General features: G+C 44.3%; 1 protein-coding gene across 4 annotated transcripts; it reads left to right on the top strand.

The window, feature by feature from the left end:
• The first annotated feature begins 1307 nt into the window (after nucleotides 1–1307).
• SARS1 (seryl-tRNA synthetase 1) lies at nucleotides 1308–26636 on the top strand. Of its 4 annotated transcripts, XM_045388792.3 has the most exons (12): nucleotides 1371–1536; nucleotides 12261–12331; nucleotides 16877–16957; nucleotides 17930–18088; nucleotides 19380–19523; nucleotides 20133–20288; nucleotides 23717–23938; nucleotides 24483–24612; nucleotides 24898–25055; nucleotides 25312–25377; nucleotides 25752–25881; nucleotides 26240–26624. In XM_045388792.3, exons 1-12 carry the CDS (start codon nucleotides 1401–1403, stop codon nucleotides 26395–26397), a joined length of 1611 nt encoding a protein of 536 aa, XP_045244727.2. In that variant the 5' UTR covers nucleotides 1371–1400; the 3' UTR covers nucleotides 26398–26624.
• The last annotated feature ends 159 nt before the right edge of the window (nucleotides 26637–26795 follow it).

Raw genomic sequence — 26795 nt, 5'->3', positions numbered from 1 at the left:
TCATTATGAATAACCCAGGAAATTCAAGGGTTTTAGAGGGTTGTGTCAGGAACCAGGGACAAAGGCCAAATATATTTCATATTATAAATAATATGATAGTTAGCTATGTCACACCCTCATCTCAGGAGTCCACGACGGTGGTATAAGATCAAGAAGATCTTAGCACATCTAGCTCTGAGAAGGCATTGGGAATGAGGCTTCAAAGTTTCTGCAAAGTGGAAGGATTGGGGGCGGGGGTGGGGTAACAGATCACCTGTTCCCAAATCCTTCAAATAATCTCTTGTTATCAGGGAGATTCTTTGGTAACTTTGGCTTCAATCAGCAACCAGAATATTTCATTGTAAAGGCCTGAACATTATAAAATCAAAATTTGATACAAATTGTCCTTCAAGACGCTTTCAAATTGACCCAAGACATGACCTCAATACCTTATACTGCGTTCAAATCTGCCGTGTCCCTTTGGAAAAGTTTTCTCTTGTCTCTCTCTAAAAGACAACTGCATTTTCCCAAAGCTGTGCTCTTAAGAGTTGGTAAAGGGACGATTTGGTTTATTCAATAATCAGATTAAGAAAGTTATCCCATTTCTTTTTTTTTGTTGTTGTTGAGACAGAGTCTCGCTCTGTCACCCAGGCTGTAGTGCAGTGGCCGGATCTCAGCTCACTGCAACCTCCGCCTCCCGATTCACGCCATTCTCCTGCCTCAGCCTCCCAAGTAGCTGGGACTACAGGCGCCCGCCACCTCGCCCGGCTAGTTTTTTGTATTTTTTTAGTAGAGACGGGGTTTCACTGTGTTAGCCAGGATGGTCTTGATCTCCTGACCTCGTGATCCGCCCGTCTCGGCCTCCCAAAGTGCAGGGATTACAGGCTTGAGCCACCGCGCCTGGCCAAGTTACCCATTTCTAAGGCATCAGAGCACGAATCTTAAGCTGAGGTAGCCCTGGGACTACATATGCCATCCTCTTGTATCAAGATGGAGAAGACTGCGGAGGTTCAGGGAAAGAGCCCAGTAGAAGGACCCAACCTAGTGAGAGGAAAACGGGCATCTGGTGACGGCACCCGCCTCTAAGCTAGGGATGCGGGGACAGGCCTCTCTCTGCCTAGCCTGAGACACGAGGAGGAAACTGAGGCATTCACACTTTTATGGGGCGATCACAGTTCCTGCAGAAGGGCAGAGCCAGGGCAAAGGAACCAGACGTATAGTCCCACGCCTACCCACTCTCCCCTCCCCTCCCTCCGCGGCCCCGCCTCCAACAAGCCGCTTCCGGTCGAGAGGGGTCGCCGGCGGGCTGCAGCCGCGCCTGCGCAGGAAGGGCGGGTCAGCGCGCCGGCGCAGTGCCGCGGTCATAGGCTGAGTGCTGCGGCGCGATCCTCGCTTACGTGAGAGTTGGCCGGGGAGGAAAGATGGTGCTGGATCTGGATTTGTTTCGGGTGGATAAAGGAGGGGACCCAGCCCTCATTCGAGAGACGCAGGAGAAGCGCTTCAAGGACCCTGGACTAGTGGACCAGCTGGTGAAGGCAGACAGCGAGTGGCGACGATGTAAGTACCGGCACGGGCGGGTTACCTCCTTGATCCTAAACCCAACTTTCTCAAATCCAGCCACCGCTCCTGAGGCCACAGCTTCCACCCTTCGTCAAACCCCCTCCCAAGGTGCGGTGGCTCCGAGGTTCTCCCCATCCGCGAAAACACAGCCTGGTAGCCGGGGTCGTCCCACTTTCTCCTCCACCTGGGCGGTGCGAGGTCCCTTCCACGCGTGCTCAGTTCCGTTCGTTGCCTGTGTGCGTACGCACGCCCATCGGGAGCTGTCAAACCTTCCTGCCCCAGGAGTTGCCAGAGCCTGCAGTGGCGGGAGGTTGTGGGGTTGAGGCGGCTTTTCTATCACGAATCTTTGGTCCCCCCCAGTCTTTTTCTCATTTTCAGCAAGGCCAGAGTGGTTTTCCTTTGTTTTGGTAGGATCAAAGGCTCCTTCCGGAAACTATGTCACTTTTGCAACAGAGTAGATTCATTCCTTCCATATCGGAAGCATTTCGGGGCGTTGGAGGCCGCTCTTGGCCAAAAGAAATGACCCTGAAGCTTTTGGGAAGGCCATCCCCCGACCTATGGGCATACCTTTAAGAATCGGAAAAGTCTTTTCCGTGGTAGATCAGACGTGAGGGGTGTGGGGAGGCGAGAAAAAGATTGTAATGATTGAGGCTGTTTAATTGTGATTTGTGGACGTTTTCCTTTAAAGACATTGCTAGAACCTAGAACTGCCGGATCTTGGAGTCATGTCGAGCATCTTTCATGAAGCTGAATAAAATCATAGAACCCTCTGCCCGTAAATCTCTGCCTATATTAACTGGAGTGGTCACTGGTTGGGCGGATGCTGTCAAGTACATGTGATTCGATTTGTCTGATGCAATAGGTCTGCAACCATCTGGGAGCTAGGTTGATGACAGTACACTGCAAAGGCAGCCGCTATCCAAGAGTGTGATGGATTTCTATTAGGAAAATTGATTTTCTCCTGTTTATAAGTGTAGCAGGACGAGCCGCAGACAAAACTCCTCAGACACCGGATTAAAGAAGGAAGAGGTTTTTTTATTCGGCTAGGAGTGTCAGCAGACTCGCGTCTTAAGAGCCGAGCTCCCCGAAAAAGAAATTCTTGGCCTTTTTAAAGGCTTACATCTTTAAGGGGTCCACGTGAAAGGGTAGTGATAAATCGAGCAAGCGTGGGAAACATGACTCTTGCCTACATGCATCAACTAACAGAACAAAAAGTTTTACAATGCTTTTTTTTTCATACAGTGTCTGGGATTTACAGATAAGTAGTTTAGGTTAGGGATTGATGTTATTATTATTACTTTTTTTAACTCCTAGGGCCGGGTGGTGGTGCCAAGGTTGTCTGGCTATTTATCTTAGTTTTGTTTCTTTCTCTGTTTCCTCCTGTCTTGGGAACTAGGCAAGGTGGGGGGAGGAGGGCAGCAGGAGTAGTAGTGGTCTCCTTCCTTATAAGGATCTTGGATGTCAAAAGAGTATTTGTTTAACTTGAGTTCTGTGCTGATTCTGTATGTCTTAGGCCCTCTATTGTTGTAGTTTGTTTGATTGTGAGATTCCACACTTGACCTAAAGTTTCGAGTTGCAATGGAATTTAATTTTGCCACATTTTTTGTTTAGGATAAAACTAGCATGAGCATTGTTCTACTGAATCTGAAGTCAGGAGTATCAGATTTTTGTGTCAGTCCAGCCCTTAGCCAGTGCTAAATGACTTTGAATGTGTTAGCGAGTCTTTTGGGTATAATGCCCACATCTGAGGGATTTGTCCCTTCTCTGACAAGTAGGTAGGTGGTGAGTTCTTCAGGGACAAGGATTGAGTTTATTCATCTGTATATCCCAGTTCTTAGGATATACATATACACATTTATACATAAAATCCCAGTACCTGGCACTGTACCTGGTCCTTGGTAAGGCCTTGATAAAGGTTTGTTGGAGGCGTGAATATTTTCTGTGTTCAGGGCACTTTACATTCTTTTTTTTTTGTTTTGTTTTTTTGTTTTGTTTTGTTTTGTTTTGAGACGGAGTCTCGCTCTGTCGCCCAGGCTGGAGTGCAGTGGCGCAATCTCAGCTCACTGCAAGCTCCGCCTCCCGGGTTCACGCCATTCTCCTGCCTCAGCCTCCCGAGTAGCTGGGACTACAGGTGCCCACAACCGTGCCCGGCTAATTTTTTGTATTTTTAGTAGAGACGGGGTTTCACCGTGGTCTCGATCTCCTGACCTTGTGATCCGCCCGCCTCGGCCTCCCAAAGTGCTGGGATTACAGGCGTGAGCCACCACGCCTGGCCTACATTCTTTATGAAAAGCAGTTTACGTAGTTTATTTTCTTTTTTTAAAAAACTTAATCCCAAATGTGAAGTCATTTCTCTTTTTTTTGTTTTGTTTTGTTTTGTTTTTGAGATGGAGTCTGTCATTGTTGCCCAGATTGGAGTGCAGTGGCACCATTTCAGCTCACTGCAACCTCCATCTCCTGGTTTCAAGAGATTCTCATGCCTCAGCCTCTAAGTAGCTGGGACTACAGGCGTGCACCACCACACCCAGCTAATTTTCATATTTTTTTTTTAGTTGAGATGGGGTTTCACCATGTTGGCTAGGCTGGACTCTAACTCCTGACCTCAAGTGATCGCCCGCCTCAGCCTCCCAAAGAGCTGGGATTACAGGTGTGAGCCACCATGCTGGGCCAGTAGTTTATTTCCAAATGCATCTATTAATTTGATTCTTTTCTATTTGACAAACCTTTCCAATGTTCTCTTTGTATCCAAATGGAATTTATGTTTTTTCCCAAGTTCCCAACTGCCCAAGGTGGACACTAACAGATTCATATTAAGGTTTTTGACACCTTAAACTTCAGATCAGAGGATGGAGTTCTTCTCTCATTGGCTGGAACAAGGGCTTATAACCAGGGCCACATTAAGAACTCAGATCATGCTCCCTAATTGAGGACACATAGCAAGCTTCACCAAGCCCTCTACTACAACTGTACCAGTTTGTCTTCCTGTAGACTTATAAGGTACACTAGGGTTCCTTGGAGAACAGAGGAGTCCAGTATAACTTGTAGTCATAATACCGCATTGGAACTTACAACTCTTCCAACTCCAGGGATTTGAACTGTGATTTCTTCTTTTTAATTCAGTGTAGCATAATGAGCCTACACTTGGGCATAGTTGTCTTGGCCCCACTCCCGAAGCAGCTAGATTTCCATGTACCTGGAAGTCTGCTGCAAACCAGAAGAATTTTATCCTCCCTCAAAAAGCTCTATCCTAGTTGGGTTTTTGTTGTTGTTGTTGTTGTTTTTACTATAAATTGAAAATTGAAGTTGTTGTTTCCTATCTTTTTTTTTTTCTTTTTTGAGACAGAGTCTCGCTCTGTCGCCCAGGCTGGAGTGCAGTGGCGCAATCTTGGCTCACTGCAAGCTCCATCTCCTGGGTTCACGCCATTCTCCTGCCTCAGCCTCCCAAGGAGCTGGGACTACAGGCGCCCGCCACCGCGCCTGGCTTATTTTTTGTATTTTTTAGTAGAGAAGGGGTTTCACTGTCACTGTGTTAGCCAGGATGGTCTCGATCTCCTGACCTTGTGATTCGCCCGCCTCGGCCTCCCAAAGTGCTGGGATTACAGGCGTGAGCCACCGTGCCCGGCCTTTTTTTTTTTTTTTTTTTTTTTTTGGAGACAAGGCCTCACTGTGTCACCCAGGCATGATCACAGCTCACTGCAGCCTCAATCTCCCCAGGCTCAGATGATCCTCCTGCCTTAGACTTCTGAGTAGCTGAGACTACAGGCACAGTGCCACCATGCCTGGCTAATGAGTGCATTTTTTGTGGAGATGCATTTTCGCCATGTTGCCTAGGCTGTCCTCAAACTCCTGGTCTCAAGAGATCCTTCCACTTCAGCCTCCCAAATTGCTGGGATTACAGGCATGAGTCACCATGCCCAGCCTAAAGCTGTTATTTCCTCATAACCTTTACTGTACATGTTTTAAAACAGGTCCTTTTCGTTGTTTGCCCCAGCAGCTGGAATAGCTTTATGTCTGCTTTAAATCTTAACCCAGTCTCACCAGGGCATATAATCTTTCTAAAATGCAAATCTAATCATTTTACTTGAAGGCTTAAGTTTTGCAGTGACATGCTTTAGAACAGCACTATAGGAATAGAATGTTAGCTTCATGTGTACAGATGCTCCTTGACTTAGGATGGGTTTATGTCCCAATAAATCCATCATAAGTTGAAAATCTTGTAAGTAAAAAATGCATGTAATACACATACCCTACTGAATATCATAGCTTAGCCAAGCCTACCTTAAATGTGCTCAGAACACTGACGTTAACCTGCAGTTGGGAAAAAATCGTGTTACACAAACCCTATTTTATAATAAAGTGTTGAATATCTCATGGAATTTATTACTATTGATCATAAAGTTTAACCATTATAAGTTGGTGATAGTCTGTAATTGTTAATTTGTTTGTAGTCAATCTAAAAAATATAAAGAGAAACAGATGAAATTAATTTTAGTAATATATTTTATTTAACCTAGTCTTATATACCCAAAAGTTTTTTATATATATATATATAAATTATTATTTTTAGACAGGGTCTTGTTCTGTTGCCCAGGCTGGAATGCAATGGCATGATCACAGCTCACTGCAGCCTGGACCTCCTGGGCTCAAGTGGTCCTCCCACCTCAACCTCCTAAGTAGCTGGGACCACATATGTGCACCACCATGCCCAGCTAATTTTAAAATATTTTGTAGAGATAGAGTCTTACTTTGTTGCCCAGGCTGGTCTTGAATTCCTGGACTCAAGTGATCCTCCCACTTTGACCTCCCACACTGCTGGGATTACAGGTGTGAACCACCACGCCCAGCCCCAAAATTATATTTTCAACATATAATCATTATTTTTAAATTACTGAAACTAGCCTGGCACAGTGGCTCACGCCTGTAATTCCAGCACTTTGGGAGGCTGAGGCGGGTGTATCACCTGAGGTCAGGAGTTTGAGATGAGCCTGACCCACATGGTGAAACCCCATCTCTACTAAAAATACAAAAATAATTAGCCAGGCATGGTGGTGGGCACCTGTAGTCCCAGCTACTTGGGAGGCTGAGGCAGGAGAATGGCGTGAACCCGGGAGGCAGAGCTTGCAGTGAGCTGAGATCATGCCACGGCACTCCAGCCTGGGTGACAGAGCAAAACTCTGTCTCAAAAAAAAAAAAAAAAAAAAAATTATCCAGGCGTGGTGGCGGGTGCCTGTAATCCCAGCTACTCGGGAGGCTGAGGCAGGAAAATTGCTTGAACTCAGGAGGCAGGGGTTGCAGTGAGCCGAGATCGCGCCATTGCACTCCAGCCTGGGGGACAAAGTGAGACTTTGTCTGAAAAAAAAAAAAATTACTGAAACTACTGAGATATTTTACTTTTTTTTTTGTACAAGTTCTCAAACTCCAAAGTGTGTTTTATACTTAAAACACCACTCTGTTCAGGTGCTCATTTCAAATTTCAAATGCTAATAGTCACATGGTATTGAAAGCTACTATATTGGACAGTACAGCCTTAAAACATAAAAATCCAAATTTCTGAATACACTTTACAAAGCCCCCCATGCCTTCCTGGCCTCGCCGTCTACACTCCCCGCGCAGGACCTCCCGCTCTTTGCTCTAGCTTGTTACTGCTGCTCTTAGACTCTTTCACACTCTGTGACTGTTGCCTCTTCCTGGCATGTTCCTTATCAGGGTGTGCCGCTCCCACTCCGTCAGCCCTCTTTGCCACTCAACTACTCTCGTAGTGCCACCTCATTTGTTGAGTGCTCTCCTTATATTATCTTACAACTCTCTTACAGCATTTATACTATTCCTGTATATACCCTTTGGAAACTTATTTTTATTGACATATAAACAGTAAAGTACACAAATCTTAGTATACAGGTTGATGAGTTTTCTAAATCTATACACCAATGTAACACCTAGGTCAAAATATAAGACATTTACAGCACACCAGCAGATTTACGCCACCTCCCAGTCAGCCCCTCCTCCAAAAATAATAGTATTCTTACCTCTATCACCATAAATTCCTTTGCCTGGTTTTGAACTTCATATAAATGGACTTATGTAGTATATACTTCTGTATATGGCTTCTTTTGTTTTTTTGAGACAGAGTCTTGCTTAGTCGCCTGGGCTGGAGTGCAGCGGTACGATCTTGGCTCACTGCAACCTCTACCTTCCAGGCTCACACCATTCTCCTGCCTCAGCCTCCCGAGTAGCTGGGACTACAGGTGCCCACCACCACGCCCGGCTAATTTTTTTTGTATTTTAGTAGAGGCGGGGTTTCACCATGTTAGCCAGGATGGTCTTGATCTCCTAACTTTGTGATCCACCCGCCTCGGCCTCCCGAAGTGCTGGGATTACAGACGTGAGCCACAGGGCCTGGCATGGCTTCTTTCTTTCAAGATTATGTCTGTAAGAATCATCCATGTTACTAACATGTAGCAGTAGTTGGTTCTTTTCATTGCTATATAATACTCCATTATGTAAATATGCCAATCAATTCTACTGGCTTATTTACTTCATGACGTTTAGATAAACTGGGTTGTTACCGGTTGAGGGCATTATGAATAAGCTTCTAGAGACTCTTTCTAAAAAAATGTTTGCCAACTAACAAATTATAGTTGTATGTATTTATAGGGTACAATGTAATGTTATGATTTATGAATACAATGTGGAATAATTAAATGCAAGCTAATTAACATATCCATTACCTCAAATACTTACATTTTGTGATAAGAACATGTGTACATTCTTATGTGCGTCTATTGGTAGACATAAACACTCATTTCTGTTGGGTATGTACCAAGGAGTAGAATTGCTGGATCATAGGGTGGGCACATGTTTAGATTTAGTAGATAATACCAAGTAGTTTTCCAAAGTGGTTGTAATGATTGATATTCCCACCAGCAATATCTAAGAGTTCCAGTTGCTTGGCATTCTTGCCAATACTTGACATTGGCAGTCCTTTTAATTTAGCCATTCTGGTAGATATATCGTGGTATCTCAGTGTTATTTTAATTTGCATTTTTTTGGTGACTAAAGATATTGAGTGCTTTTTCATAAGTTGATGGCATTTGGATAGCCTATTTTGAGAAGTACCTGTTCAAGCCTTTTGACCAATTTTTATTTGTCCTTTTCTTAGTGGTTTGTAGGAATTATTTATATAGAGTGGATAGAAGAATACCTGTGAGATACAGATACCACAGATCTCCTCTCCTATTCTGTGGCTTGCCTTTTCATTCTTTCAGTCTTGTGATGAATAGAAGTTCCTAATTTTAATGAAGTCTAATTTATTGACTTTTCTTCTGTGATTTGTCTATTGTGTTTCCAAAACACAATAGATAAATCACAGAATTAGTATTCTGTTTTGAAAATCATGTTATGTCTTAACCTGCAGAAGAGATTCTCTGGTTTTTTTTTTTTTGTAGACATTTTATTTCTTTACCTTTTACGTTTAGGTATAAGATTTATTTAATACTAATTTTGGTGTATTATGTGAGATAGATCAAAATTTTTTTAATGTGGAGTCAATTGCTCATGATAAAAATGCAATAAACTGAGACTAGAAGGGAGCTTCCTTAATCTGATAGTAGATACTTACAGAAAAATGCTTGCCTTGCCTTGCCTTGCCTTGCCTTCCCTTGCCTTCCCTTCCCCTTCCCCTTCCCCTTCCCCTTCCCCTTCCCCTTCCTTCCCCTTCCCCTCCCCCTCACCCTCCCCCTTCCTCTCCCCCTTCCTTTCCCCCTTCCCTTCCCCCGTCCTGTCCTGTTCCGTCCCATCCCGTCCCATCCCATCCGTCCCGTTCCGTTCCTTTCCTTTCCTTTCGACAGAATCTCATTCTGTTGCTAGGCTGGAATGCAGTGGTGCGACCTCAGCTCACTGCAACCTCCACCTCCCAGGTTCAAGCGATTCTCTTGCCTCAGCCTCCTGAGTAGCTGGCACTACAGGTGCGTACCACCATGCCCAGCTAATTTTTGTATTTTCAGTAGAAATGGGGTTTTCATCATGTTGGCCAGGATGGTCTTGATCTCATGATCTCGTCATCTGCCCGCCTTGGCCTCCCAAAGTGCTGGTATTACAAGTGTGAGCCACTGCATCCGGCCACATTTTTCTTAATGATGAAATGTTGAATGCTTTCCCCTTGAGGTTAGGAACAAGACAAGTATGTCTGTTATCACCTCTTCTAATCAACATCATGCCAAAGGTCCCAGGCAGTATGAATAAGGCAAGAAACAGAAATAAAAGATTGGAATGGAAGAAACTGTCATTATTTGCAGATCACTTGATTGTGTATGCAGAATCTGAACTATTAAAATTAAATAACTAACAAAATCACTGGATACAATACACAGAATCAAAGGTACTTCTATATACAAGTAACAGTTTAGAAGCACCACGTACATAGAGATACACCTAATAAATAACATTTAAGACTCATACACTGAAAACTATAAAACATTGCTGAGAGAAATTAAAAATAATGAAGGGATATACTATATTCATTGATTGAAACATTCAGCATTGTTACAATATTCGGTTTTGTTTTATTTTCTTTTTGTTTCTTTTCTTTTTCTCTTTTGTGATAGAGTCTTGTTCTGTCACCCAGGCTGGAGTGCAGTGGAATGATCTCGGCTCACTGCAGCCTCTGCCTCCTGGGATCAAGTGATCCTCTCACCTCAGCCTCCCAAGTAGCTGGGACTACAGGCACACACCACCATGCTCAGCTAATTTTTTTTTTTTTTTTTTTTTTTTTTGGTAGAGACAGGGTTTTGCCACATTGCCTAGGCTGTGGTCTCGAATTCCTGGACTCAAGCAACCCACCCACTTCAGCCTCCCAAAGTGCTGGAATTACAGGCATGAGTCACCACACCTGGCCTTATTTTCTTTTATGCTCCCAATACCTACCCTGGTGCCTTGCAAATAGGAAGGAATCTCAGAATGATTATAGATTTACAGGAAGTTGGAAAAATAGTAGAAAGATCCTGTTTTCCCCAATGATAACATCTTATATAACTCTGGTACAATATTAAAACCAAGAAATTGACATTGCTACAATCCACAAACCTTATTCAGATTTTGTCAGTTTTATACACGTGCGTGTGTAGTTCTCTGCAATCTTACCATGTGTAAATTTGCGTAACCACTGCCATGCTCAAGATACAGAACTGTTTCATCACCACAAAGATCCTTCTTGCTGCCTCTTTGTAGTCCACTCCCTTTGCCCTCCATTTCACCCCTAGCAACCACTAATCTATTATCCATCTCTATACTTTTATCAATGTGAATAAGTGAATGAGAAAATAGTGATATCATTTTGCATCAAGTTTTGTTAAAGAGATATCAAAGAGGAAAGCTCCTTGGTAAAACCTTAAAGAATGGTTCTGTAGGTGCTATCTCATTTCTAGTCATCAATTTTGCCTCTTAAAAGCTTGAGTTTGGCTGGATGCCATGGTTCACACCTGTAATTCTAGGACTTTAGGAGGCCAAAATGGGTGGATCGTTTGAGCCCAAGAATTTGCGACCAGCCTGGGCAAAACAGCAAAACTCCATCTCTACAAAAATAAAAATTAAAAAAATTAGCTAGGTGTGGTGGCGCACACCTGTAGTCCTAGCTGCCTGGGAGACTGAGGTGGGAGGATCACTTGAGTCCAGGAGGCAGAGGTTGCAGTAAGCTGAGGTTGTGCCACTGTACTCCAGCCTGGGTGACAGAGGGAGACCCTGTCTCAACAGCAACAAGAAAGCTTGTGCTTGAATTTTATCATATTGCCCCTAATGTTTAGATTCAAGAGGTCCAAATTTTACCAATCAGAGTTAGACAGATGATCCATGATACCAATATATTAATTTGGGCGAATGTGTTGACTAGTTAGTGCACTGTCTTCTCCCAAAGGAAACCAAATTATAAGAGACTAAATTATTCTCAAGGCTGCCAGATGAGCATTGTATCAAAGTAAAAGGGTAACATTAGCCATTTCTAGCATGGAGAGGTAGCAATCATGACTGCATTCTTTATAGAGTCCTGTGCATAGCACCTAGTTTCCTTAAATGAGTTTTAAGATCATTGGGCAGGTTAGTTACTTGAGTGTCTTCCAAGTTTTCCAGATGTGTCACTCTATAGTGGTGTCATACATGTTCTGATACTTTTAAATTTTAACCTCAGAATGGTCTTTTCCTTGTCACCAAATGCTGGGGACACCATTGTAGTCACCATTGTATGCCAACTACATTTGGGGCTCTAAAGCTCTAAGATTAGGCCGGGCACAGTGGCTCACGCCTGTAATCCCAGCACTTTGGGAGGCCAAGGTCAGGAGTTCGAGACCAGCCTGGCCAACGTGGTAAAGCCCCGTCTGTTCTAAAAACACAAAAATTAGCCAGGTGTGGTGGCGGGCACCTATAATCCCAGCTACTCGGGAGGTTGTGGCAGGAGAATCGCTTGAACTTGGGAGGCGGAAGTTGCAGTAAGCCAAGATTGCACCACTACACTCCAGCTTGGGCAACAAGAGCAAGACGCCGTCTCCAAAAAATAATAATAAATAAATAAATAAATAAAGCTCTAAGAGTTTATAAAGCTTCATGAGGCAGATCCTTCAGCTCTGCCGGCATTTAGGCCTTAACCTGAGATCAGTACTAAGTCAAAATCAGGAGAAGGGAGTATCTTAATTATGGGCATTTGTTTGGTATATTCTTGGATTATTTATTCCTAGGTAGATTTCGGGCAGACAACTTGAACAAGCTGAAGAACCTATGCAGCAAGACGATCGGAGAGAAAATGAAGGTAAGAGAACTGAGGAACAAACAGCCGTGAGAGCTTGAGTGGAGATATTTGATCTTGCTCTTAGCTAATGTTCACAGAAGTTCTAACTCAGTGTTTAAGTCTACAAGATGTTCAATTTCTTACCAAAGGGGAACATATGATTTTGAAAAGATAGGGAGGCAGGGAACTTGGAGGCACTTTCATATACTTTACCACAAGTCCATCTTCTGTGTTCAGGTAAGATTCTTTGTTGTCTAGCCGTTTGTTGTCTATTCTATCTTACATTAGAAATATAAATTCCATCAGTCATATTTTTTAATGGCAGATTTCAGATTTGTCGTCTCAGTGTAGTTGTGCTCCAGAATGAAAACAGTGCAGATTCAGAGTTCAAATCTTGCTACGTTATGTGACTTTTAGGCAAGTTAATGTCTGAGCCTCAGTGTTCTCATCTATAAAATGACAATACTAAACCTATAGTATGGAATTGTTAGAACTTTTTTTTTAAATTTAAATGCCAAGCAATGGTTATGCATAGAACTAAATTTCTTTTAAATGTAGAAAATTTGGCATAGTGTCAAGAACATGTAGTTGTTCAGCAATTGTGGGTTATAATGGATGGCTAGTAATGTTACTGGCCTTCATCCAAAAAAAATTCTTCCTATGCCTGAAAAATATCACGTTTCAGCTCAGCTTTTGCTTTGGTATCCAGAATAGTTCATGTTTTTAACCTTTCTTTAAAAATACCTGTTTAGCCCCTTAATCATATTACATTACATATTATAGCTAGGTACAGTAGCTCACGCCTGTAGTCCCAGCACTTTGGGAGGCCGAGGTGGGCAAATTGCTTGATCTCAGGAGTTTAAGACCAGTCTGCACAACATGGTGAAACCCCGTCTCTACAAAAATAAAATAAAACAATTAGCCAGGCTTGGCGGCCGGCGCCTGTAGTTCCAGCTACTCAGGAGGCTGAGGTGGGAGATCACTTGAAGCCAAGAGGTAAAAGTTGCAGTGAGCCAAGATTGCGCTACTGAACTCCAGCCTGGGTTTCCAGTGAAACCCTGTCTCAAAAAAAAAACAACAACAATGAATTAATTAAATGCACTTTAAAATCTAGATACTTTTTAAGTTGTAAACCTCAAAACTAAACAACAGCAACAAAAAACATTATAGAACTTTGGAACCACACCAGTAAAGAGCATAAAAAGATGACCTTGGGATTCTAGCACCTTACACTTGACTTCATGACAGTCGACATCTTTCTCTTTGACAATATTTTGTTAAACTTTCAGCGTGTAACACTTTTAGCTGTGGAAAGTGGTATTGATAATCATCCAGTTTCTTTCTGTGGGACTTAGTCATTTGCATGCTAGAGACCCCATACTTATGTTAATTCTCATGCATACTCCTCCCTGGGTGTTCTTTGGGACCTATGTACAGTCAGTGCCAGCTGGGTGTTTTTTGTAGCAAGAAGATGGGATTGTGAGTGTTGTCATTTACAATAACATTCTTAGAACTGATTTTGTTGCTAGCCATGCAGGCAGTGTTCACTCCCACTGCCATTGAAATGGTAATGATAGTGCTTTAATTTGTAGAGCACTCGAAAACATTCAGATACTTTCACAGACATCTCATTTTGGTTTTCATCCTTACTGCAAAGCTGGAGTGCAGATAGTACATTTGTCAGCCCTATTTCATGGGTAAGGGAATCGGCTTAGGAAATTAAAGAGCTTGCTTAAAATCATACTCTAACTTAGTTGCAGAGTCAAACTTTGAGCTCTGAACTTGAATTTGCTGCCCTGGGGGACTATCAAATAGCAAGGGAGCCTGGCAACTATCTTGCTAACATATCACCCTGCCTATGATGCCATTGCAAAAATCTTGAGATTTAGTCCATTTTTTCCCTACCTCTGTAGTCTGTTTGTTCTTATCAAGACTTATTCTGATAGTTTCAGATTTTTCCAACTTTTTTTCTTTTTTTTGACACAAAGTCTCGTTTTGTTGCCCAGGCTGGAGTGCAGTGTCACAATCATGGCTCACTGCAGCCTCAACCTCCTGGGCCCATGCAGTCCTCCTGCCTCAGCCTCCCTAGTAGCATGCCACCACACTCGGCTAATTTTTTTTTTTTTTTTTTTTTTGTAGAGATGGAGTCTCCCTATGTTGCCACTGCACCTGGCCAGATTTTTCTAGCTTTTTAAGATGATTTTTCTCTGAGTCACTGAAGGGTGTGAGTGGAGTTATAGTTAGAATTTTGATCGTATGAGAATGTGTAATGAACCTAAAGGATTTCTGTGCCTTACATTTAGGAGATTTAGTCCTTTTGTTCTTTCTTTCTTCTTTTTTTGAGACAGTGTCTTGCTCTGTTGCCCAGGCTAGAGTGCAGTGGCATGATCATAGATCACTGCAACCTCCAACTCCTTGGCTCAAGCACCTCAACCTCTTAAGTTGACTCAACCAAGTCAACTCCTTGGCTCAAGCACCTCAGCCTCTTAAGTAACTAGGACTATAGACACATGTCACTGTGCCTGGCTAATTTTTTTAAGTCACCCAGGCTGCAGTACAGTGGCACAAGCATAGCTCACCACAGCCTCTAATTCCTGGGCTCATGCAATCCCCTCGCCTCATCCTCCCAAGTAGCTGAGAGTACAGGTGTACTCCACTATGCCTGGCTAATTTAAAATATATATATTTAGATATGGGGTCTCACTCTGCTGCCCAGGCTGGTCTTGAACTCTTGGGCTTAAGTGATCCTCCCACCTCAGCCTACCAGGTAGCTGCGATTACAGTTGCAAGCCATTGTATCTGGCTATACTTTGTTTTATTTATACTTACAAAGCAGATGCTAAACATTCTTATGCAAGTTTTGTTGAAGTCTCATATATATTATAATGGCCTTGACTAACTGTCTTTAAGTCTTTTTGTTTGTTTGTTTGTTTCTTTTTTTTTGAGACAGAGTCTCAATCTGTCGCCCAGGCTGGAGTGCAGTGGTGCGAGCTCAACTCACTGCTACCTCCGCCTCCCGGGTTCACTCCATTCTCCTGCTGGGTAGCTAGGACTACAGGCACCTGCCACAATGCCCGGCTAATTTTTTTGTGTGTGTTTTTGGTAGAGACGGGATTTCACCATGTTAGCCAGGATGGTCTCGATCTCCTGACCTCGTGATCCGCCCACCTTGGCCTTTCAAAGTGCTGGGATTACAGGCATGAGCCACTGCACCCGGCCAACTCTTTTTTTTCTTTTTTGAGATGGAGTCTCACTTTGTCACCCAGGCTGGAGTGCAGTGGCATGATCTTGGCTCACTGCAACCTCTGCCCCCCGATTTCAAGCAATTCTTCTGCCTCAGCCTCCTGAGTAGTTGGGATTACAGGTGTCTGCTACCACGCCTGCCTAATTTTGTATTTTTAGTAGAGAAGGGGTTTCACCATCTTGGCCAGGCAGGTGTTGAACTCCTGACCTCATGATCCACTCACCTCAGCCTCCCAAAGTGCTGGGATTACAGGCATGAGCCACAGTACCCTGCCAACTCTTTTTAATTTAAGAAGAATTTAACTCTTTAAGGGATCTTCTTAAATTCACCTGGTTTTGTGCAAGGATTACAAGTGATGATTTAACAGAATTATCATACAGAAGGATGAGAAGAGAAACTAGAGAGAACAAAATCCAGCCCTGGTTACACCCCTGCCATTATGTCAAATTGCATTGATTGTTCTAAACTTAGTTCCATATCCTGTGACTTTTTGTTTGTTTGTTTTCCTTGGCTGTCTGATATGTCATCCGCTCCATCCATCTTTCCCCCTTAGCCTCAATGCTGGGATTGTTGTTAGCAGGTAGATAAGAATCTACACTTGGGGTGGGTGCAGTGGCTCATGCCTGTAATCCCAGTACTTTGGGAGGTCAAGGTGGGGGATCACTTGAGACCAGGAGTTTGAGATCACCCTGTCCAACGTAATGAAACCCTGTCTCTATTAAAAATACAAAAAAACAAACAAACAAATTAGCCAGACGTGGTGGCGCACTACTGTAATCCCAGCTACTTGGGAGGCTGAGGCAGGAGAATCACTTGAAACCGGGAGGTGGAGGTTGCAGTGAGCCGAGAGCACGCAAACTGCACTCCAGCCTGGGCGACAGAGTGAGACTCCGTCAAAAAAAAAAAAAAAAAAATCCACACGCAGGTGTGTCTGCCCCAGGGCTTGCTCCTGAGCACTGTGCTGCCTCTCCCGGGCTTGTAGCTCATGAGCATTTCAAATCAATTCTCTTCTGATTCCTATGAAGACCTACGCACAGGGAGTGACATTCTTCTCGTATTCTTCAAGATGTTAATTCTCTGACCCAGACAGATTAATTGATTTTAGGACCAAAACGCTATTAAGTGGCAGCATAGGGGCTTGACACTTTGACTTCTGGCTTCCAGTGTACTAATTTTTTTCCTACATGTTGTATCTTTTAGAAAAATTTATGTAGGAAGTTCTGCGATTCGTTTATATAATATGTTAATTTGGTGTTTACTTTATAAAACAATGCCAGAGATTTTCTTTTATTGATTTGTGTTGGCTTTTTTCCTTCCTGCAGAAAAAAGAGCCAGTGGAAGATGATGAGTCTGTCCCAGAGAACGTGTTGAATTTCGATGACCTTACTGCAGACGCTTTAGCTGTAAGTTAGAGTCCTTTTCTAAGTTAGGATCTCTGCTGTTTTGTCTTAATTTTATTCCTAGACAGCAAGTGCTCACACGCTGCTGTGCACAGCATTGTGACATCCTTTCATTTCTGCTGCTGGGAAATGTCCCCACCCATTCTTGTTATATTCTATATTTGAGTATTTATTAGACAGCGGAGATGGAGACAGATGGAGTGGGAGAATCAAGGGTAGGAAGAACAGAAAAAGGAAAGGAACTGTGTTTGGTTTATATAGCTCCCTTTTCTACCCTTTGTTACACAAAGGCAAGAAACTTCAACTTACTGTAATACAGTAAATATTTAGTGTGCTGGGCAAGAGGAGTAATTTTTGAGTTTTTTAGTCACTGAACCCTTTCTTGAAACCCTTAACATATAGCAAGAACATAAACCAAAAAAGCAAAGTTGCTGTGCTTGAAGGGCTCCGATTGGGGCCCTGAGCCTGCCTGGCCCTACTGCTAAAGCACTCGCCTCAAAGAAGTAAGAGCGCAGTTTGAAACAGCTGCAATACAGAATCCAAAAATATGCTTCAGACAAATCTCTTACTCCTAATAAATTTATAATCTTCCTGGAGAACAGTTAAATGCAGCATATCAATAGAGTGCTAAATTGGTTCAGTCAAGAAAATCAGAAACTGCAGATTAAGGGAAAGTTCTCATAAGAGCGGCAGTACTAACATTTCTGCGATGTATGGGAACAATAGGAGTGGCCAGAACTATCCATCACTGCCTCAAGCACCACCAAGGAAAAATGCCAATGGATTTGTAGAGCAAGACTGTGTATATCCGTGTGTGAAATCAATCTCAGTTCTTAAAAGTCTTCGTTTCCAGTTTTTAAAATGCTATCACAAGGGCTCTCTTTAGAGCACAACAGGGTTAGGGTAACCAGATCTTATTCCTGTGCTGTCCTTGCCTCGCTGTCCTGCTTATGGGCCTGGCCTGTTCATCTACAGAACCTGAAAGTCTCACAAATCAAAAAAGTCCGACTCCTCATTGACGAAGCCATCCTGAAGTGTGACGCAGAGCGGATAAAGCTGGAAGCAGAGCGATTTGAGAACCTCCGAGAGATTGGGAACCTTCTGCACCCTTCTGTGCCCATCAGTAACGATGAGGTAGGTGGCTGTTGTCTCTGCAGGGGCGGGGACGGGAGGAGATCTGTGGAACACTGGCACTCTCTGTCAGAAGCAGGCTCTTTGTATATTTCCTCTGTCCACCAATTGAGAATTGCAGGAGTCAGATCCTTGTCTGATTGGGAAGTAGCAGAGACAGCAAGTAGGAGGAGACTCCTGGGACAGAAATCTCTTCTAAATAGGGCTGCTGTCCTCCACTGCAGTTGCCCGTGGTAGCAGGCGTCTTGTAGGAGGGATCTGCTAAATCAACCTAACCCCCTCACCCACACCCCGCTGAGAAGCTGCAGGTCGAAGGGAAATCTGCATGATAAAAGTTTCCTGCTGAGCGGGAGCTTCCCCTGCACAAAGCTGCTCGGAGCCCAGCCTTTGTTCCCTGACACCCCAGCCGGAGCAGGGCCCATCTGTGCCTCTTTCATTCATTCCCTGGTGAACATTAAACTCACTGCAGGCTGGGGTGTGCAGGAGGCTGCAGAGCACAGACCATGAGCAGACTCAGGAGGTCAGGGCCCTGAGTCCGCCCTCATGTGGCCCTGGGACCAATGAGAGCCTGGAAAAAAAAAAATCTACATTCTCCTCTGCACCCCAGGCAATGTGGATTGTCTGGGAAGAGTTGTCCTTGTGCAGGATTTGAGAGGTAATTTAAAAGGGTAAAAAAAAAAAAAAAAAACAAAACCAAGAGAATACCGTAGACCTCTTGGAAAATCATCCTTCCCAGTTTCATGGCTAGAATTACTTCTCAAACTTTGTAAGTTATGACTTCTCCATTGAGTAGCAAGTTGCCTTCTCTAGTTATGAGACACAGTAGTGTTTAAGTTAAGCGATGATGTCACAAAGCTAAGTTGCTCGTGGAATAAAGTTTGGAAAGACGGTGGTTGTAGAATTAAGAAATCATATATCAAGCTTGGCGCGGTGGCTCACGTTTGTAATCCCAGCACTTTGGAAGTCCTAGGCAGGAGGATCACTTGAGCCCAGGAATTGGAGACCAGCCTGGCCAACATGACACAACCCAGTCTCTACAAAAAAATACAAAATTAGCCGAGCATAGTGTCGCGCACCTGTCTGTAGTCCCAGCTAAGGCTGAGGTGGGAGGATCACTGGAGCCTGGAAGGTTGAGGTTGCAGTGAGCCAAGATTGTGCCACTGCACTCCAGCCTGGATGACAGAGTAGTAAGACCCTGTCTCAAAAAAGTAAATAAATAAATAAATAATTTCATTTAAAAATAAAAAATAAAATCACATGTCATGTATCTTTCTTTCTTGCTCTGTTTCCTTAGGATGCGGACAACAAAGTAGAGAGGATTTGGGGTGATTGTACGGTCAGGAAGAAGTACTCTCATGTGGACCTGGTGGTGATGGTAGATGGCTTTGAAGGCGAAAAGGGGGCCGTGGTGGCTGGGAGTCGAGGGTACTTCTTGAAGGTAAGAGCTGGGAGCCAGTGAGGATAGGATTATGAAGAAGAAACAAATTTTTTTTTTTTTTTTTTTTTTTTTTTGCGGAGAGACATAACCTACTTAAAGAGGCCCCCAAATCTACCAGTTGTACTCGCCTTTCTGCAAATGTATTGGCAATTAGATGCAATTCTCTTTCTAAAGCAAGAGAGGGCTTATCAGGATTCCATAGAACAAAAGCCACTAAGTGGTCCTCCATAATGAATGTATGTTTTGCTGACTGAATCAGAACAGTCTCTGCCTTTAAGTAGCTCAGTATAATTGGATAGTCAGACAAGTAACAAAGAATCAAAATCCACTGTCAGAAGCACCCTGGTTTGTGTAGGCCCAAAGTGCTTTGAGAACATCAAGAGAATTCTCTTAACTGTGTGTCTGGATAGTTCGCTGGGCTTCAGTGTTCAGAATGAATCTCAAGGTTCAGAAGGTCAGTTGCTGTGATCTGTGGTGTGTTTTTTTTGACCTCCTGTGCGCCCCTGGGTAGTCCTGTTCTGTCGGCCCAGGTGCCTTTGGGTGTCAGTGCTAGCTGAGCATGACAGTGACATGACCCAGTCACACAGTTCTGTGTCTCTGCTCCTCTAGGGGGTCCTGGTGTTCCTGGAACAGGCTCTCATCCAGTATGCCCTTCGCACCTTGGGAAGTCGGGGCTACACTCCCATTTATACCCCCTTTTTCATGAGAAAGGAGGTCATGCAGGAGGTGGCACAGCTCAGCCAGTTTGATGAAGAACTTTATAAGGTGAGTAGCCTGGGTCAGGTGACAGAATGACTTAAGTTATGTAGCTTAACTTCAGTGATGCAAAGTGGTGCTGTCCAATAGGACTTTCTGTGATGATGGAAACGTTCTATATCTGTGACTCTTGAGCACTTAAAATGTGGGTGGTAAAACGAGGAAGCACATTTTTTATTTTAATTAATTTTAACTTAAACATGTAGCTAATGACTACCATATTAGACAGTGCAGCTGCAGAGCCTCTTTTACCTTTCCCTGGGTAATCTGTATGATGAATCTAAATCAAGTACACTTCAACACCATGAGCTTCGAAAAGAAGCCCATTCCTGGGTGCTTGGACAAAAGGAAATTACAGAAGTGGCACTGATCTCCTAGCCCGCTTCCCGTCTCCTCCCACTCCTAACCCCAGACTGGAAGCTTCCACAGGGTGAGACATACTTGCCTTGGGATGGAGGTGGCTTCCAGTTTGTGGCTCCATCTCAACCATGGACCGTGTCAGGGAGAGCCAGACAATTCAAGTCAAGGTTCAGAAGGTCATTCTGATCAACTGGCTCTAACACCAATAACAGCACCCCACTCTGTGTTCGGCACTCAAGATTTCTAGAGCGTCTCTGCTAACAGCTGTCCAATGCAGCAGTGTCTACTATTCGTTTGCTCCTCCCTTTCAACTCTTCTGTCAGAAATAGGGACTTCGTTCCTACTGGCTTATTTCCTCTCCAGACAGGGGAGGTAGAGTTAGACAACTGCTGTTGGACTCATCTAATTTATACAGGGAGATGGTTCAGTAATTAGAACAATCTTTCCATTGTTTCTGCTGATGAGGTAAAAGTTAAGTTTTCATTCAAGGCGCACTGGGAAACAAAGTGTTCTCCCTAAACCCTGAGCATTAGTATAACCTTGACCTCTGCTTTCTTTTAACGAAGGGAGGAATGTGTTCCTTTACTGGCTAAAACCTGTTTTACCTTTTCTTTCTTTTTCTAATTTCAACCCTTAAGATTAGATAATCATTAAAGAACATTAGAAATACCCACTGCAGGTAACACTAGGGAGAAACCTATGTGGAGTATTATGGAAATTGTTAGGTAGCCGGTGCTCCCTGAGTCCTGCGTTCTCCATCTCTTATCCAGACGCTTCTTGGACCCACAGGCAGGAAGCATCACAGGTTTCAATAGTGAAGAATTTTGGCTGGTACTTCTTGTCTGATAAAAGCCTCAGTTCTGGAGAATGAATATAGCGCTGCCCAATAGAACTCTCTGCACTGATGGAAATGTTCTGGGTCTGCATGATGCAGCATGGCAGCCATGAGCCACGTGTGACTCGAGCACTGAAAATGTGGCTGATGCAACCGAGGAACTACATTTTAATTTAATTTAATTTGTTTTTATTTTTTATTTTTAAATTAATTTCCTCTATAGAGACAGGGTCTCACTGTGTTGCCCAAACTGATTTCAAACTCCTGGGCTCAAGCAATCCACCCGCCTCAGCCTTCCAAAGTGTTGGGATTATAGGTGTGAGCCACGACGCCCACCCGATTTAATTGAAATAGTCATATGTGGCTGGCTATACCATATTAGGCTTCACAGCCCTTGAGCTTTCCTATGTTGTATGTGAATGGCCCCACAGTGGCTACATTCCTCCTGCCAGGTAGCGAGGTAGTTTTCCGGGCTCTAAACACTGACCCAGAGGAACTTTCTTCCTTTTTTTTTTTTTTAATTAAAATACTGCTACATAACAGAAAATTTAGAAATGGTAGAAGGAATTACCTGCTTTCCCATTGACCTAATATAACAATTGTCATCTTAAAATATTCACTTTGGGATTTTTTTCATATATATGTTGTTTTCACATACTTATCATTGCCATGTACCTAAATTGCCTTTTTACTTAGCATTATTTTTTATTTTTGTTTTTATTTATGTATTTATTTTTTGAGACAGAGTCTCACTCTGTTGCCCAGGCTGGAGTGCAGTGGCACAATCTTGGCTTACTGCAACCTCTGCCTCCTGGGTTCAAGTGATTCTTGTGCCTCAGCCTCCCAAGTAGCTGGGATTACAGGCGTCGCCACCATATCTGGCTGATTTTTTTTTTTTTTGAGACAGTGTGTCACTCTTTCACCCAGGTTAGAGTGAAGTAGCGTAATCTCGGCTTACTGCAGCCTCCACCCACCAAGTTCAAGCGATTATCCTGCCTCACCCTCCTAAGTAGCTGGGACTACAGGCATCCACCACCATGCCCAGCTAATTTTTTTTTTTTGTATTTTTAGTAGAAACGGTGTTTCGCCATGTTGGCCAGGTTGGTCTCGAGCTCCTGACCTCAGGTGAACCACCCGCCTCGGCCTCCAAAGTGCTGGGATTACAGGCGTGAGCCATCGCGCCTGGCCACACCTGGCTAATTTTTGTATTTTTAGTAGTGACGGGGTTTCAGCAAGTTGGCCACACTAGTCTTGAACTCCTGACCTCAGGTGATCTGCCTGCCTAGGCCTCCCAAAGTGCTGGGATTTCAAGCATGAGCTACCGTGCCCGGTGGCCTTTTTATGTAGCATTATATCAAAAGTGTTTTTCTGTGTTACTGCATGGTCTTCATTTTTATGGTTGTATAATATTACATAAATAATGTTACAGTGAATTTTGTCCTGTCTGAATTTTTTTTTTTGCTTTATTTTCTTTAGCTGAACAGCAAAGTATATTCTTTAAGGATCATAACCACTAACCTATAAGCACCAAGAAAGCAGAGACTGGTGTCCTTTTTTGCTCCACATCGGTGTTTAGTAAACACCTCGCAAGGATTAATTTATGTGGCTACCAGCACAGGTTTATTGCATACCTGCCAGCATTGACCATTATTCATCATGGATGAGTTTTCTTTATTAGATAAATGGAAAATAGCTGGGCACAGTGGCTCATGCCTGTAATCCCAGCACTTTGGGAGGCTGAAGTAGGTGGATCACCTGAGGTCAGGAGTTCCAGATCAGCTTGGCCAACATGGTGAAACCTTGTGTCTACTAACAATACAAAAATTAGTTTCTACTAACAATATGGAAAAAAAAAGCATGGTGGCGCATGCCTGTAATCCCAGCTACTCAGGAGGCTGAGGCGGGAGAATCGCTTGAACCTGGGAGGTGGAGGTTGCAGTGAGCTGAGATTGTGCCACTGCACTCCAGTCTGGGCAACAGAGTGAGACTTTGTCTCAAAAGAAAAAAAAAAAGGTAAGTGGAAAATATTCTTTCCTCTTAATTTACATTTCTTTGATCTCTGTCCGGGACCCCAAGGTGGACTGAGCCTTTCCTTTATCTTTTTAGTATTCTCTCCCCACTCCCAGGCAGGGATTAAAGGAAGTTTTTCCTGCACTATCACTGATATCTTTTTTGTGGTTTCTTATTCTAGCCAAGGTCCTCCCCTCTTCCTCTTAACTGGTATGGCTCCTTCCTTCCACAGGTGATTGGCAAAGGCAGTGAAAAGTCTGATGACAACTCCTATGATGAGAAGTACCTGATTGCCACCTCAGAGCAGCCCATCGCTGCCCTGCACCGGGATGAGTGGCTCCGGCCAGAGGACCTGCCCATCAAGTATGCTGGCCTGTCTACCTGCTTCCGTCAGGAGGTGGGCTCCCATGGCCGTGACACCCGTGGCATCTTCCGAGTCCATCAGTTTGAGAAGGTGAGTAGATGGGTCAGGGTAAGGAGTGGACCTTTCTCTCTCTCCAGAAGCGTTAGACGAGAGATGGGATCTGTGTTGCTGAGGCCCATCCTGGCTCCAGCTTTTCCTCTCATTGCTTACCTCTGTGTTTCTGGGGAAGTGCGTGCTGGAGTGGTGTGGAGTATCCACCCTGAAACCAGGCTGTGGCTTTGCCACTCACCAGCTGTGTAACGCTGGGCAAAATACATAAGCCCCCAGTGCTCCATTTCTGCCTTTGTACGAAGAGGATAACAGTAATGGTGCCTGCCTCGCCAGGCCTATTGTGGCCTGTTGTGAGGATGATCCCAGTCAATATATATAAAGCACTCAGAACAGGGCTGGCACACATATGGGAAGCTAGCGCCATAAGCATTTGCTTTTGTGGTCCAGTCCCAGTTGCTGGGGACCCAGCCTCGTCTGCCTCCCAGTGGTGTGGAAACGGGTCTTCATGGCAAGGATGTCTCCCTCTTCAGTCGTTTATTCACCCTATACCACTGTCACCATCTCCTTGGGTCCCTCTCTGCAGATTGAACAGTTTGTGTACTCATCACCACATGACAACAAGTCGTGGGAGATGTTTGAAGAGATGATTACGACCGCGGAGGAATTCTACCAGTCCCTGGGCATTCCTTACCACATCGTGAATATTGTCTCAGGTATGGGACCCAGCCTTTTCCCAGCCTCCCTTTCCTGCATCCCACAGACGCCACCCTCACCAGCTGAGCTGCCACACAGAGAAACAGATCACAAGTCGAGTCATTGCCCACATTAATTAAACTATTACCCTCTTCTCACTGGGGAGTATTTGGTGTTAAGAATATCTGGATGTGATTTCACCTCTGGAGACAGGCCATGAATTAAAGAATTCTCCAGGCTTGCTAAAGGTTAGCCTTCTGAAATACCATCCCTCCTTCATGAGTTCTAGGGGTTTTTCCTTACAGGTTCTTTGAATCATGCTGCCAGTAAGAAGCTTGACCTGGAGGCCTGGTTTCCGGGCTCAGGAGCCTTCCGTGAGTTGGTCTCCTGTTCTAATTGCACGGATTACCAGGCTCGCCGGCTTCGAATCCGATATGGGCAAACCAAGAAGATGATGGACAAGGTAGATGGCCCCCAGGGAGGTGGGAAACAGAACCTTCAGTACACGGCCCGTCCATCTTATTTCTCAGCCTTTGGGGTGCACTGGTCCCGAGCATCATGGGAAAATCTGAGCTTCTCAATCTAGACCAAAAAAGGAATCTGAAAATGCCTTGTACTGAGTCAGGACTGAGTTCTTTTAGCTAGAAACCTGAATCTAGCTCTCTTCTATAAGGTAATTCTAGCTTTTCTCTTTCTGGCTTTGTTTTTCTTAACTCCAGAGAAAGAATAATCTCCATTTATCTACACAGAACAAGTTGGAGGCTTCCCTCTTCTCACCCAAGAAGGTCTGGGTTGTAAGCTGCTCTCTTCAAACCCAATTCTCAGGCCCTACTCTTTTCCAAGTCAGGGGCTTGAAAGGGGTGAAAAGGAAAGGCCACAATAGTAGTTTCTTCCTTCCCTCAAAGGGCCCAACTCCTCAAAATACGAGAAGCTACCACTTGTCACTCATGGAGACATGAGGGATCTTTCTGCAGTTATCTAACAGGCAATAAATACCAACTAATTCAAATTCAGAAAAAAGTTGCTAAGGGGTCGAACCCATCATTTCGATTTGGACAGTTGTGGTTGGGGAAGTCTGGTTGAATGGATGGTTCCTGGCCGTCAGTAGGACCAGCTGAGAGTTGAGCCCGACTTCCCCTCTGGGACCCTGTCTTTCCAGGTGGAGTTTGTCCATATGCTCAATGCTACCATGTGCGCCACTACCCGTACCATCTGCGCCATCCTGGAGAACTACCAGACAGAGAAGGGCATCACTGTGCCTGAGAAATTGAAGGAGTTCATGCCGCCAGGTAAAACTCCCAGCTCATCTCATCACCCTCCTCTTTTCTGTCTTCACACTCTTCAAAATCACAGGCCCCTTTCGGGATATACCAGGTTTTTTTGTTCTGACACAGCCCCTGAAACTCTTGTCTGCCCTCTCGGGCTGGGCAGGGCAGGGGGCCTGGTTGAGAAAGTAGCCAGTGCAGGTATGATACTGAAATGCTGCTAAGATTCAGACTAGGGAAGAAAAGAATAAAGGAAACTGGTGCCTATCAAAGGGACCCCTCTGTTCAAAGGGATCATTGTCTTGTTGAATTCTCCCCAGAGCTCTTAGGGCTTTGACTCGCTGAGAAACAATAGGTCATTTGGTTGACTCTTCCCTCCCAGGACTGCAAGAACTGATCCCCTTTGTGAAGCCTGCGCCCATTGACCAGGAGCCATCCAAGAAGCAGAAGAAGCAACATGAGGGCAGCAAAAAGAAAGCGGCAGCAAGAGACGTCACCCTAGAAAGCAGGCTGCAGAACATGGAGGTCACCGATGCCTGAACATTCCTGCGTCCCTGTTTGCTTTCATTTCTGTCCGCTGAGATCTCAGAGCCTGCCCAACAGCAGGGAAGCCAAGCACCCATTCATCGCCCTGCCCCCATCTGACTGTGGAGCTGAGAGGGGAGCAGTGCCGTGTACCACACAGATGTTCCTGTCTCCTTGCATGGGCATAGGAACCCATCACTGATGACTGATGAAACCATGTAATAAAGCATCTCTGGGGAGGGCTTAGGACTCTTCCTCAGTCTTCTTCCCGGGGCTTGAACCCCGCCTCTGATGGTTCTCCCTGATACACACTTCTGCTTTTCCTTCCAAATTAGGCTGCTCCCTCCAGTTAGCAAGTCACAGAGCCTGTGAACAGGTAGGTGAAGGGAGGGGTACTTAGAAAAGGCTCAAGG

The sequence above is a fragment of the Macaca fascicularis genome, chromosome 1 (assembly GCF_037993035.2).
Source record: "Macaca fascicularis isolate 582-1 chromosome 1, T2T-MFA8v1.1".
Classification (NCBI taxonomy): domain Eukaryota; kingdom Metazoa; phylum Chordata; class Mammalia; order Primates; family Cercopithecidae; genus Macaca; species Macaca fascicularis.
Note: the sequence above shows the minus strand (reverse complement) of the source record. Positions and strands in the feature narration are given on the sequence as shown.